The sequence below is a fragment of the Protobothrops mucrosquamatus genome, unplaced genomic scaffold (genome assembly GCF_001527695.2).
Source record: "Protobothrops mucrosquamatus isolate PMUCROS unplaced genomic scaffold, P.Mucros_1.0 scaffold2767, whole genome shotgun sequence".
NCBI classification, from domain to species: Eukaryota; Metazoa; Chordata; class Lepidosauria; order Squamata; family Viperidae; genus Protobothrops; species Protobothrops mucrosquamatus.
Genome location: NW_015388806.1, coordinates 116843 through 130125, shown reverse-complemented (window position 1 = coordinate 130125; position 13283 = coordinate 116843). Strand labels below are relative to the sequence as shown.

Below are 13283 nucleotides of genomic sequence, written 5' to 3'. Positions count from 1 at the left end.
CACTAGATATAATAAAACATGCTGTACTATATGAACAGGGCCAATTTCTCTCTGCTCATATGATATATTTAACATCACAGACATCACATGTAGTCTGAGTGATGTTTTGGTCATGTAAAGAGAACCACAGATATGCCCAGATGGTTCCATTGTTGAGGTGCCCATTTTTATCCTCTCTTCACCTATGAGTTTGTACAGTGTATTTGTGTTTTATACTATTTAGTTCTTAATGTGGGTGTCTACATTTTTCATATATGTCATTTCCATCCATCCGGAGTCACTTCTGGTGAGTCTATACAAATTGAATTAATAAGTAAATTAAATAAATGATTGCAGTAGCCTCCTTATCTCCATTCTTAGCTCCTTTCCTTTTTTAGCTTGGAGTTACTGTTTGGCGGGCCTCGTCTCCACATGGATATGTTTTCCAGCTAACACGGGGATGAAAAGGAAAACGGCACTTTCATGGAACCCAGTGGAACAGAGCAAAATTTCTCCCTGCAATCGATATAAACATGCTTGCTGCATCTGTAGGGGGTTCCTTTATGTTTATGGTGGCCGGAGAAATACTAGCTTGAGTGATTTCTGGAGGTTCAAAATAGGTAAGGTACGCTCTTTCTGGTTTTATTGTGCTATGAAAAGAAATGCCTGAAGCTGCAATCATGCAATCCTGTCGGAATATTGCTGTTTTTGAAATAGCCATCAGGCAGAGACTATCGAGCAAGATAATCTGGACTGTTTTAATAATATAATTAGATGGATCGGTTATCAAATCCATTTTTATTTATTGTTTTTGTTGCCTTCACATTACCTTGTATGAAGAGGTGACCAGCTAATGCCCATTGGAAACAGATGGCTAGCCTCAATGATATAATTCCAGCAAGACCTCACTTACTACACCAGTGGCTGAAAAAGTAATGTATCCAAAATGGTAGGCTGCTGTACAGCTAGTCCTTGACTTACAACAATTCGTTTGGTGACTGAAATTACAATGGCACCAAAAAAGTGACTTATGATCTTTTTTCACACTTTAACAACCATTGCAGCACGATCAAAATTTGGGTGCTTGGCAACTGGCAAGTATTTATGACGTTTGCAGTGCCTCGGGGTCACGTTATCACCTTTTGTGTCCTTCGGACAAGTAAAGTCAATGGGAAGCCAGATTTACTTAACAACCGATTTACTAACTTAACACCTGCAGGGGTTCACTTCACAATTGTGGCAACAAAGGTCATAAAATGGAGCAAAACTCACTTTTAACCACTTTCTTGCATAGCAATGCAAATTTTGGGCTCGGCGGTAGTCGTATGTTGAGGATTAACTGTAATAGAATAATAGCTTTATACCTAGGAATAGAGCAGTGGTTCCCAACCTGTGGGTCGGGACCCCATTTGGGGTCGATCGACCATTTCATGGGGGCCGCCAAGCAAGGCTGTCCGCCATTTTTTTGTCCGCCATTTTTTTCCCCTTTTCCAGCGGGTGCCTTACCTCCCTTGGGCTGGGCCAGCTGGTGGTCGCCTGCTCCGTCTCTGCCGCTTGCCAGCTACGCCTCGGCCGGCGCAGGGGGCGGAACCACGCATGCGCGGCGCTCCCAGGCAGGGAAAGTCCTTGACTTACAACTGGTTTAGTCCTCGACTTACGACTGGTTTAGTCCTCGACTTATGACCGGTTGGGGTCACGGCATTAAAAAGGTTGAGAACCACTGGAATAGAGGAATGCTGGTTTCCTAGTGGGAATGGAAATGATCCAAATTGGATTTTAAGAATACTTGATTACAACATGAGAACCCTGGGACTCCACAGGATACTTGACTGTGCCAAGAAGATAGGGCTGAAGTGATATTTTCAAAATGCATCGGTCTGCAGCCAAAAGGAGTATAACTCTGAGCCAATTCTTCTCCTCCCTCTCTAATGTCAAACACATCCTGTGTTCTGATGTTATCCCCTATATTTCTTTGCAGATTGCTAGCGGCGGGACGAAAAAATAAAAAAGATACTAGGAGGCATTTGAACTGCATGTTTAGCTAAGTGTTCAGGAAGGGGGGAAAAATGGAGCTATTTTTTGGAAGGGCCCCATACGTCCAGGATGTGATTTGATTTGCAGAAAGTTGTAATTCCCAAAGAGAGCAAGGGCAAATGCTAATCAAAAAGCTGCCTTGATGTCATCATATGCTTTCTTTCTACTGTAGTGAGCGATGAATGGGAGAAACTGGACAATTCAAATGATGGCCCAGAAGAACTGGAAGAGCACACAATGGTGGATTATCAGGCAAGCTATATTAGCCAATTAGCTATAAATCACTGTACAGGTAATCCCTGTCTTATGATCACAGTTGGGACAGGAGTTTTGGTTGTAGATTATTGTAGTTGTAAGTCAAGGTAGCCATGTGTCTGGAGCTGATTTTGGGGCCATTTTTACCATGGTCATTAAGCAAATAATGTGGTTGTAAATCTGAACTATGAATAGATGAATCATGTAAATAGATGAATCATGTTTTCTTAAGCAAATCCATTCTACTAAATGGGCGGGTTCCCCCCCCCCCGAAACTAGCAAATAATGCTGGAAACTGACAAAAAACATTGCAAATCATGGGTGATGTGATTGGTAACTGGTTGTAAATTTATTTATTAATTTAAAAGTTTATATAAAAGTTTGAAATTAATAAATAAATTTATGACCAGTTACCGTATCCCATGATCACATGACCATGTCATTGTCACCCATCTTACAATCAACTCTGGATGGCTTCCAATCAAAATAAGTGTGAGCTGAAATGCAGTCTTGATATGAGTGCTGGGGGAAGGGGATGGCATAATGTTTGATGATAGCCAGAGCTGGAAGTGCTTTATGGGCTATAAAACACTCCTTCAGAAACTTTTGAATGATTGTTAAATAAGCGGTCGTCGGGGGCTACCTGTAGATTGTTTCCCCTTTTTATTGGCATCTCTCTTTTTTTGTAAGATATTTTATTGATTTTTTTTAAAACATAAGTCACTTAATAATTGGTGAACAGTGTGTTGTCTGGGTTACATTTGTAAAACAATCACTAACAATTGATTTCTATAATCCACAATCCACACAATAGTTTTAGTTGATTTCCTCTTTTCCCAAAATATCCTCTTTTGCAAACATTGAATTAATACAATTTTTATTGTTTTGATAGATAACAAACACATAATTTTTTCCCAACAGTCTAGTCCTTTAACTCTTATTCAAAACATTTTTATCCATTATAATTTTCTTAAATTCAATCATGTTTAAATATCTAAAACATTTCCTTTATCTAAGTCATTTCAACTTTTTTATATTACTCATATCAAAAAAGAGAACAAAAAAGAGAAAAAAGCATACTATATTATATTTAGAGAATTCATCCCTCTTAGAGTGACATATATATTCCAAAACCTTTCTATTTCTTTAACCATATTCAAACAAATATTTCTTTTTAAAGTATTCTCTTTGGTAAGTCCCATCATCCACAGAGAGAACCGGTTGTTCACATATTTGAATCCCACCACTGGTCTAGTCTGTAGCCCCCTGCTTCAAGTTAGGAATATCTAGGGGTTGTGCTTTTCCCCCCCCCAGCATCTGAAGGATCTCTCCTTTCCCTGTAGCAGGATTTCCTGCAAGTCAGCTAAACTATTATAAGAAAGTGTGGTAAAGGCTAGGACCCTTTTTAGATTGCAAAGTGGATTTCTTCAAATATGTGCACCTAGAAAGTATTGTCTGCTAATGTCACTTTTCTCCTGTTTACATGGTCTCAATTAGCCATAACCTATTACTATCACTACAGCTGTGATTAGGCTTGTGAGAGAGAGGGAATGATGAACGTTGCCGGGGTTGGACACCCTCTGGCTAAGAGGAATAATCAAATACATTTTTCTAAGACCACTTTTTAAAACCTTCTGGAACAGTAGCTCTTGTGCAGAAGTTGCTAAAAAGACTTTTCAGGAGAGCAGTTGGGCTTAAGATACAGGAGGATCTGGACAGACTTGAACACTGGGCGCTATCTAACAAAATGCAATTCAATGGTGAAAAAAGTAAGGTTCTACATTGAGGCAAGAAAAACCAAATGCACAGGTATAGTATAGGGGGTACCTTGCTCAATAGTAGTAACTGCGAGAGGGACCTCGGAGTCCTAGTGGACAATCACTTAAATATGAGCCAGCAGTGTGCTGCAGCTGCCAAAAAGGCCAACACAGTGCTAGGCTGCATTAACAGAGGGATAGAATCAAGATCACGTGAAGTGTTAATACCACTTTACAATGCCTTGGTAAGGCCACACTTGGAATACTGCATCCAGTTTTGGTAACCACGATGTAAAAAAGATGCTGAGACTCTAGAAAGAGTACAGAGAAGAGCAACAAAGATGATTAGGGGACTGGAGGCTAAAGCATATAAGGAAAGGTTGCTGGAATTGGGTTATGTCTAGTTTAATGAAGAGAAGGACGAGGGGGGACATGATAGCAGTGTTCCAGTATCTCAGGGGCTGCCACAAAGAAGAGGGAGTCAAGCTATTTTCCAAAGCGCCTGAAGGCAGGACAAGAAGCAACGGATGGAAACTAATCAAGGAGAGAAGCAACCTAGAACTAAGGAGAAACTTCCTGACAGTTAAAAACAATTAATCAGTGGAAGAACCTGCCTCCAGAAGCGGTGAATGCTCCAACACTGGAAGTTTTTAAGAAGAGACTGGACGGCCATCTGTCTGAAATGGTATAGGGTTTCCTGCCTGAGCAGGGGGTTGGACCAGATGCCCGCCAAGGTCCCTTCCAACTTTATCATCATCATCATCATCATCATCATCATCATCATCATCATCATCATCTGCCAGACTGGTACCATAGTTTTTGCCAACCAAATGCTTCCAGCAGTTATAATCCACTAGAGGTCCACTTTGATTGGCTTGTAGAACCCAAATGGTATAATCTAAAATATTATTAGATTTTAGGGGGTGGGTGGGCTAGGCTTGCTCAACTATAATAATCTGTGTGTTGTAGCTTTAATGAAGGAAACGTTTAAATCAACTCTATCACAAGTAGCATTTTGTATAACACTGTTAACATAACACTATCAATACCTGTCTTTTGAAGTTAACATGTTTTAAGTAAACAGTTTAGGTTTTAATCCTTGCTGAAAAATGCACTGTCACTGGTTATTGTAATGAAAAGACTTGAATCCGTTCTTTGCCTCCCTTGCTGATGGGCTAGAAGATCATACTGAAGCATGGTTGAATATTTTTGATGGCATGGCTTTGAGAAGAACATAAAACCATTTGATACCGGCATACAGACAAGTTATAATTTGCAGTGCTCCTTGATATTGTTATATTAGCCTGAAAATGTTTGTACTAAGCTTAACCAAGAAATGATGCTTTCTGCTGAGGTTCAGCTTAAGAATTTGGTTTGAATCTTGCACTAAATGGCAATGAACTGTAGAAAATGCAAATGTGATTCACTGGAAAATAATTGTTATATTTGCAGGATATCCTGTATATCTTTGGTGGAATGGTGGATTCAGCTTTCACACAGAAGATAAATCCTTTATGGATGTATGACACAGGTGTGGAACAAATTTCATCCTTCTGATATATTTATGCATGTATTTCATAAATATGCACTAGTTTGTATTAGGGTGAATATTTTGAGAAAAGGCATATATTTGATGAGCATTTTTATTCAAGTACAGCCTATTCTGGAAAAGGTTGTAGATGAGGAACAGATGAATATATCAAACCAATAATTTTCTCTTCCTCTTCTTGAATGCTTAAATGGCAATCTAAGGAGATACTGTACATACTGTACGTCTGTGGAGATCCTCAGTCATCCAGGTCATAGTTGTTTCAAAGGTGTTTTTTCAAAAGGCAACTGGATGGTTTTTTTCTTTCTCTTGAGGAAGAACACCCCCCCCCCCTCCATCACAACTGATGAAGCTTCTTGGATGAGAAACAAAATGCTTTCTCCTTCCTCAAGGAAAAAAAAAATCCAGTTGCCTTTTGAAAAATCACTTTTGAGTGTAGATACTGTATTTTTCCCCCCCTCAGAAGGTGAGTCAGATAAATGCTCTGTCTAAAATTGAGCTAACCTAGACTGATACCCCGAAACCTGGGAATCAAGGGAATTGTCATCTGACACACACGAAGAGCCCTAGATTGTGATGATATTTGCCTGGTGCTGTTTAGAAACAGTTCCTAAAATGAAGAGAACATTGCCATTCGCTGTCTTCTGAGAATTGTGTTTGGAGCTGTATTTATATTGTGTGTTGTTGGTGAAGGAAATACAGCCTGCAACTTTTCCTGTCATCTCTCCTTTTAGTGCTTGCATAGCACTGCAAGTAGAACAGTAGCACCTTCTTGTGGTTAATGCTATGACTGACATTTTATACACCTGCAGATGCAACCAAGTGGATACCCTGCCGGCTCCCAGCAGTAGAGGGTGAGGTAAGGAATAACAAAACTAAATATAGTGAATCATCCATGAAATCTGTTGCTTTGTTGACCAAATAGCTTGCTTGGTTACAGACTTTGAAAACTGCTTCAGCCATAGCCATAAGGTAGCAGAGTAAGTTTAAGATGCTGCTGGTTTTGGTTTTCTGGGACATTCCCATTATTCACACTTCCCATTTGGAAATGAACCTCTTTAATTCTGAATGTTGAAATAAGAATGGTACTTTGGCTACAATTACTTTTATGTATGCAGATTGAATTCCGTGTTAGTTACTGGAGTTTCCCCATAACCAACCTGTCTCGCCTTCCTTTCCCATTCCCCTCCTCCCTGCAATTTAAATCCTGTGTCAGACTAGCCCACCCTATGCACGTGTCTAAGTTAGCTGTAGTTCACAAAAGTTTATGCTTTTTAATAAATTTTGTTAGCTGGAAAAGGCATACCAGACTTCCTGTATTAAATGTGGAGTCTGTGCTTGGAAACCCAGGGAGCAAAAGGCATCTGCACCACTACAATTCCAATTCAGACCAACCAAAAGAGCCCCATTCAAATCCTAGCCAATAAAGGAGCATGGGTTTGTATGCGGGCCTGGACAAAACATATGTGGAGCATCCATGCATAGAGCCCTCCAGTGCTTTTTTTGTAAAAAAGAAAGGTGCCGGAACTCACACACTTCATACAACCCGCCTTGCCTACTCTACAAGGTTCCATCCAAAAAAGGTGCTGGAACTCCATTCTGGGCGTTCTATGACAAAAAAAGCCCTGGATCCCTCTACTTTCCTTAAAACATGATTCCACAGACTTAGCCAGAAGTTATATTTTGACAGTTTTGACTTCCCATTTTTCTTTCTGTTTAGCAGTGGAAGGAGAGAACATCATCTGTATGTTGTAGGAAACTTTCAGGTCATTTCTTCTCCCTTCTCCACAAAATATAGTTTTAATATATAATAATATATCTATAAGAATCTGTCTATTTTCCATCTGTCTCTTTATATCTACATACACATGCACGCTCATGCTCTTAATTTATGGAGATGTTCAGTCATTTGAGTGGTGCAATTCCATCTATAGGGATACATGTAAATAAACCGGAAAGGAACACTATTTTTGAAGGATGTTGCTAAAATGTGAACTGCTTGAGAGGACATGTGAGTAGACCAGTATGAATTCCTTAGGACAGGGGTGTCAAACTGCCGGCCCGCGGGCCGGTTTCATCATACCGGAGCCACGCCCACCCCATTGCCGGCAATGGCGAAAAAGCTCTGATACGTCGCACGACGTCACGTGATGTCACGAGTTTGACATGCCTGCCTTAGGATATCTGCCTGGATTTTATTGGTGTGATGGCAACAGTAATTAAGGATGGTTGCTCCATTTTGTCTTCTCTCTCCATCTCTAGCTTCAAGTTCCTGTTAATCGGAAGGGCCATAGTGCAGTAGTCTACAGGGGCAATATGTATATATATGGGGGATACATTGACATTAAAGGTGCTTCCCAAGAATTCTGGACCTTTAATTTTGGTAAGTTAAACTTTCTCAGCAGCCACATAGCGTATAATGGTAGATGTGAGGAAAAATGTATTTTATCTGTTTAAAAGGTAATGAACTCTAATAATCATCTCCCTTCAGATACAAAACAATGGGCCCCTGTATCAGTTGCATCCAGTGGAGGTAGCCCGGGTCCCCGACATGGTCATTCTGCTGTGGTTTATAGCAATGGCATGTACTTGTTTGGAGGATTAATGGGACTGAGCGAACAGAAGGACTTCTGGATGTGGGATTTTATAGCCACCAACTGGTCCAGTATCAGGAGAAGGTAACTGTTTGAAAGTACTTCACTAGCAGTTGCAAAAGGAGTTTAAGGGGTGAAGATAAAACTGTTTTTCCCCTGCCAATTGTTCCTAGAGTCACACAGAAAAGCAAGTCAGTCTTTTACACTTTAGCCCATGAAGACTAGCATCACAACGTTCCAGTTATGTTAGCTGGGATTTACAGATGTTTGCCCATCAATTGAAAACGGGGAGAGGGTTGTCTAAAGGGGACTTGAATGGCATGGGAAGGCACAGGCAGGAAAAACCCTGATACAGAGTTGAAGTTTCTAGTACCTTTGGAATGGAGTGGGTTTTTTTTTTTAAAGAAACAAATGCTTTTGATTACGTGGTTCATTCCTTTTATTTGGGCCATTGCCCAGTTATGAAAGGATAGTATTTGCATTTTGAAAAAGAAATACTGAAGTGACAGAAGTATCATAATAGCCAGTACTGCACAGAGAAGACAATTTAAGGAGCATGGACAATATTCCCGTGCATTTTAACAATACCCGAGTGCATAATTTATGGGAACTGTTTGGGGTGGACTCTAGAAAAGTGTTTCTCATGACTTTTCCCTGCATTAGCCTGACTGGAGAGAAGCATTGAGAAGTTGAGCCCATTTTGATGAGCCTAAGTCTCACCCTTGTGCTGATTTATCTCTGCTGTCTTTGCCTCCAGCCAGGGACCTCCAAGAGTGGTGGGCCATTCTGCTTTAATCTTGGAAGATTCCATGCTAGTCCTTGGCGGAGGCCTTTCTAGCCCTAAGCCAAGTAGTACTTTGTGGCAATATCATTTTCCATCTCAAATGTGGGAAAAATTGCCTAGCCCAGTGGCACTTGCATCCAAAGCATACCATCAGATGCTGGCAACTGGATTTGGTTTCCAACGGGCTGCTGATTGCCCACTGAGATCCCTTAGCTGCCGGAAGTCTAAAGAAAAGGGTTGTTCCAAGCTACTGACTCTTTCTAAACAGCACACCTGTTTCTGTGAGCATCTTCGCGACGAGCCTACATACCAGATACTCAACAATGAGGGTGGCTCCGACATAGAAATGAAAACTTTTTGCCAGTCTTCAAGGGATTCTCTAGGATTCTCTTCCTATCAAACCACATCCAATGCAGAATTGAATTCAGATCCGGCAGCAGAGTGGCTGTGTAAAGAAAGAACCTCGTATCTCAACATTGCCAAGGAACAGGATTTTGCCACCATGGATCTAACAGATGGAAGGTCAAGCTTGGGCTCGCTGAAAAATGAATGTGGAGACATTTGTGAATCCTCTGTTGTGATGCTACTTGTTGGCGGTAGACCTCTTTCCAGCTCCTCTACAATCTCATTTTGGCAAATTGAACTAAACAGAACTTAAATACCAGACATGCCTAGGCTCAGTGAAGTCAGCGCCTAGGAAGAACCACTTGACAGTTCTTGGTTGCAATTGCATGAAACCTAAATTCACACTTTTTATGACCCTGAAATACATGGGAATCCATAAAACATCTAGTGAGAATTTTTTCAGCAGATGTAGATGGGGCACTATGATTAGGAAGCAGCAACAGCAGCCATTGGTTGCATTCATTTCTTCGTGTGTGTGCGCGCCATTTCAAAGCCCTTTGCAAATTGCCTGTATAAAGGATACAGTAAAATAATTCCCATGACTAAGCTAGGTAATCGTAATTCAGTTCAGTGGCTGCGTTTGCATGACAGGCTTACATGCTTATGCAAGGAAAACTTAAAACTTAACCATCATTTATTCAGCAAACCCAATATTCTACATTTGCACTGCAAACTAATCTTGTGGATTCTGATATAGTTAGATTAACAATTGTTTGGCTACCTAACAGGCTAGCGCAGGTGCTTGCGCTCTCTATATTCTTGAGTTTGCAGTTGAAATGATATTTGAACTGTACAGTGTGTGTGTGTGTGTTTGTTGGCATATGCTTAGCTGTTGTACTGCACTGTTTAAAATTGCATTTTCCTTAAATAGGAAATTCATCAGGCTCCTATATTAGCTCCTCCAATACAAGTTAAAGTGCCAGAGCCGTATAATTTTATAGATCTATAAGAGTCATTGTGTCTGTTCGCACACAGTTCAGACAATCTTAATTCATATGAAATAAGGTTCTCCAGTTGTGGCTTTTTCTGACCCTGCTACCTAGAGTAGCAGCATGCAGGCAATTACTTATACATTACAGCACTCTCCCTTCATGAATATGTAATGGATGACATCAGATTATTAGTATATCTTTTCGATACACTATCCTCTTATCATGTCCCTTACTAGGCATGCAACCACTGTTCTGGAAAACGTAAGCACAACTGGGCCTTACATATGTCACATAGAAATAATTTGATGTCCTTTTTTTTCTTGTGAAATTCACATTACCAAGAATGCCTAGACATGTTTGTTTCCAAAATCACAGCCGAAGGATTTTGGCAAACAGCCAACTATATAGTGAAGTTTGGCATTGAGAGTGAAACATGGATTGTCAACTTTTCAGTCCAGGGAGAGGCAGTTTGTGCAGCATAGAAAGGGGAAAATGATTTTCAGCTGGCCTAGTATTTTACTGATTTAATGTTACCAGTTTGACATAAAAATCCACACTGGGTTGACCCCCTCTCTGTGTCATTTCATAGACATGTCCATGTAGTTTCTGTGACAAGAGTATAAAAGAGTTTTGTCACCATTTTTCTTCTTTTTGAACTAGCTCTGGGATTTTTCTGGTAGCCTCTTATCCAGATTCACTCTGGAAATTTGGAAATCAGCAAAACCATTTAAGCATTTGTTCCTTTTTATTTTTATTTTGCACCATCAACAGCCCTGTCGGAAGTGATTTTGCTAATAGTCATTCAACTACAGTCTATATGAAATATGTTACACAGTGGGAAAATGATCCCCTGAAGTTACCCTTTCTTAATTTTTGAGAGAAGAAAAAATCACAAAGTATACAGCATCAGGAAAAGCCTGAATGGTGCCTTTTTGATAATTTCCTCTTAAGCAAATGTCTGTTTTATATGCTACAAAAATAGTTACATGAATTATATTTTTATACTGCACGAATTCTTATACTAAAACTAAATTATATTAGCTTAATTTTGTATCTATGTTATTCACTGTTCTTTTACTTTGTTAAAAGTATGTATTTCTGATTTTGTAATGGTGGCATATTGAGAGAAAAAAAGCCAAAAATGTATGCTCGCTGAATGATTTGCAGCTTGGCTGGAGAAGACTGAACACTTGACATGTTGTAAGACATATTTCCTGTAGCTTTACAGCTGGGAAACAAGATGAGTGGTTGATTCTTTATTTGTATGCTGATTGGTATGCTCATTAGGGATGAAAAGTCAAATATTCTGCCTTCCTTTTCTCTCCTTATTGCAACTATTTTTAACATTCACTTAGGTTATCACCAGGAAGTAGAAATGTAGGGTCACTTCTGCTGCGAAAAGCAGGATATTACTCCAAACCAGGATATCCTTAAGGAAGCAGAGGATTTTGTCAGCATTCTGAAATACGTGGATCAGCAGTCCCTAATGCTAGCGCATTGTTCTGCTAGAAGAAAAACACTTAAGCAGACATTTTGTACAATTGTGTTGTATTTAGAAATAAGCTACAACTTTCTGATTGATTCCAAGTGGTCTACAAATCACAGTTGTTGTTCCCTTATACAGTGTTTAGCGCAATCATTCTAGCATAATTTTTACATCTGGCATTACTTATCACACACACACACACGTGCGCACACACAAATACTTAAAAAAATAAGTTATACTTTGAGCAACTACATCATTTAAAAAGATACAAATACAGTAGTTAGTCTGAGCTTTTTCTTTAAAAAAAATCAAAATAGAAGTTCTTACATACTTCATAGTAAATTTGTCCAATTAAGGGAGAACATGTGAAAACAAAGGAATCTGTAATCAAAACATTAATCACATTAGGAATGTTATGGCAGAATGCTCTGTAGTCACTCCACATGCATTCTGTTTCACAGAGAACGGGTGAACATTTTGCTCCAAGAGGAATGTTAATGATTAGCGTTAATAAGAGAAGTCAAACTGTTCCGCCTCAATAATCACAGAAACTTTAGTTACGGAGCAACAAGGTGGAGCAACAAGGCGTGTTCCACTTGAGGCATCTTTGCCCAGAGACACAAGTACTGTAGCGTGTGACATGTGAAGAAATACAGACAAATCTGAATGACTTTCGGCTTTATGCATGTTGCAGGCAAATTGGATTTGTAGGAATAACTTCATAATTACCTTACTGTAAGCTGGAAGAAAGGCTTCAGCAGTCAAACAGGATTGTTGTTAGAAATACAAACTAACTTAAGCATCTGTGGACAGCTTGATAGTGAACAGTAAATAAACGCAAATTGCAATTTTGCATTCATTAGTCAAAGCAAAAGAATCTGCTGTTTTGGTCCATTTTAATCAATCACAAGAGATGCTAAGGCAGTTTCCAGATGCCCCACTAGAGACCTGAAGCCTGCAGTGGAGGGTATTCTATTGATGAAAGGCTTTACAATTCTTTGTGTGATAGCTGTAATTTCATGTCTTTGTACATATCTGCCAAGAAGACTTTACCCACTGATAAATGTGGTGCCAATAATAATAGTATTCCATTTTCCATACCACATTACAGTTTACTTTTTTTTTTTTTAAAAAAATGAAAATAGGTTACGTGTTTTGGAAAATTCTGTCAGTTAAATGAGTAAGGATCAAGTCAGTAAATATATTGCCAAACGAGGCAGTGATATTGTAATGCAAGAGCAATTCCTAACTTAATTTCTTTCGTTTTTGTCACAGCTGTGGTAAAATAGGTCAGTAAAATAAAATGACAACAGCCGTTGGATTATTATTATTTTTAAAAAAGGTCAGCACACAGCATTCTAGCGGTTAGGATTATCCAGACAATTCAAGGTAACAAAGCTAACTTTCTGGATAATAGTCAAACAGTACCATGTTCTCCAACCTCTATTCATCTCTACATCAGGAGCTAAGTGTCATCCTAAATATTCTCATCCCTTTTAAAAATATTG

The 13283-nt window shown here is 39.4% G+C and overlaps 1 protein-coding gene across 1 annotated transcript in view; it reads left to right on the top strand.

Annotated features, from left to right (window-relative positions):
* LOC107296374 (leucine-zipper-like transcriptional regulator 1) overlaps positions 1-13090 on the top strand; it is a 22921-nt gene extending 9831 nt beyond the window's left edge. Inside the window, exons 2-8 of the mRNA XM_015825718.2 lie at positions 378-599; positions 2186-2265; positions 5478-5556; positions 6387-6433; positions 7837-7957; positions 8066-8252; positions 8926-13090. Of these exons, the coding sequence (XP_015681204.1) occupies positions 440-599; positions 2186-2265; positions 5478-5556; positions 6387-6433; positions 7837-7957; positions 8066-8252; positions 8926-9610 (1359 nt within the window). The 5' untranslated portion in view covers positions 378-439 and the 3' untranslated portion in view covers positions 9611-13090. The remainder of the gene's footprint in view (positions 1-377; positions 600-2185; positions 2266-5477; positions 5557-6386; positions 6434-7836; positions 7958-8065; positions 8253-8925) is intronic.
* The last annotated feature ends 193 nt before the right edge of the window (positions 13091-13283 follow it).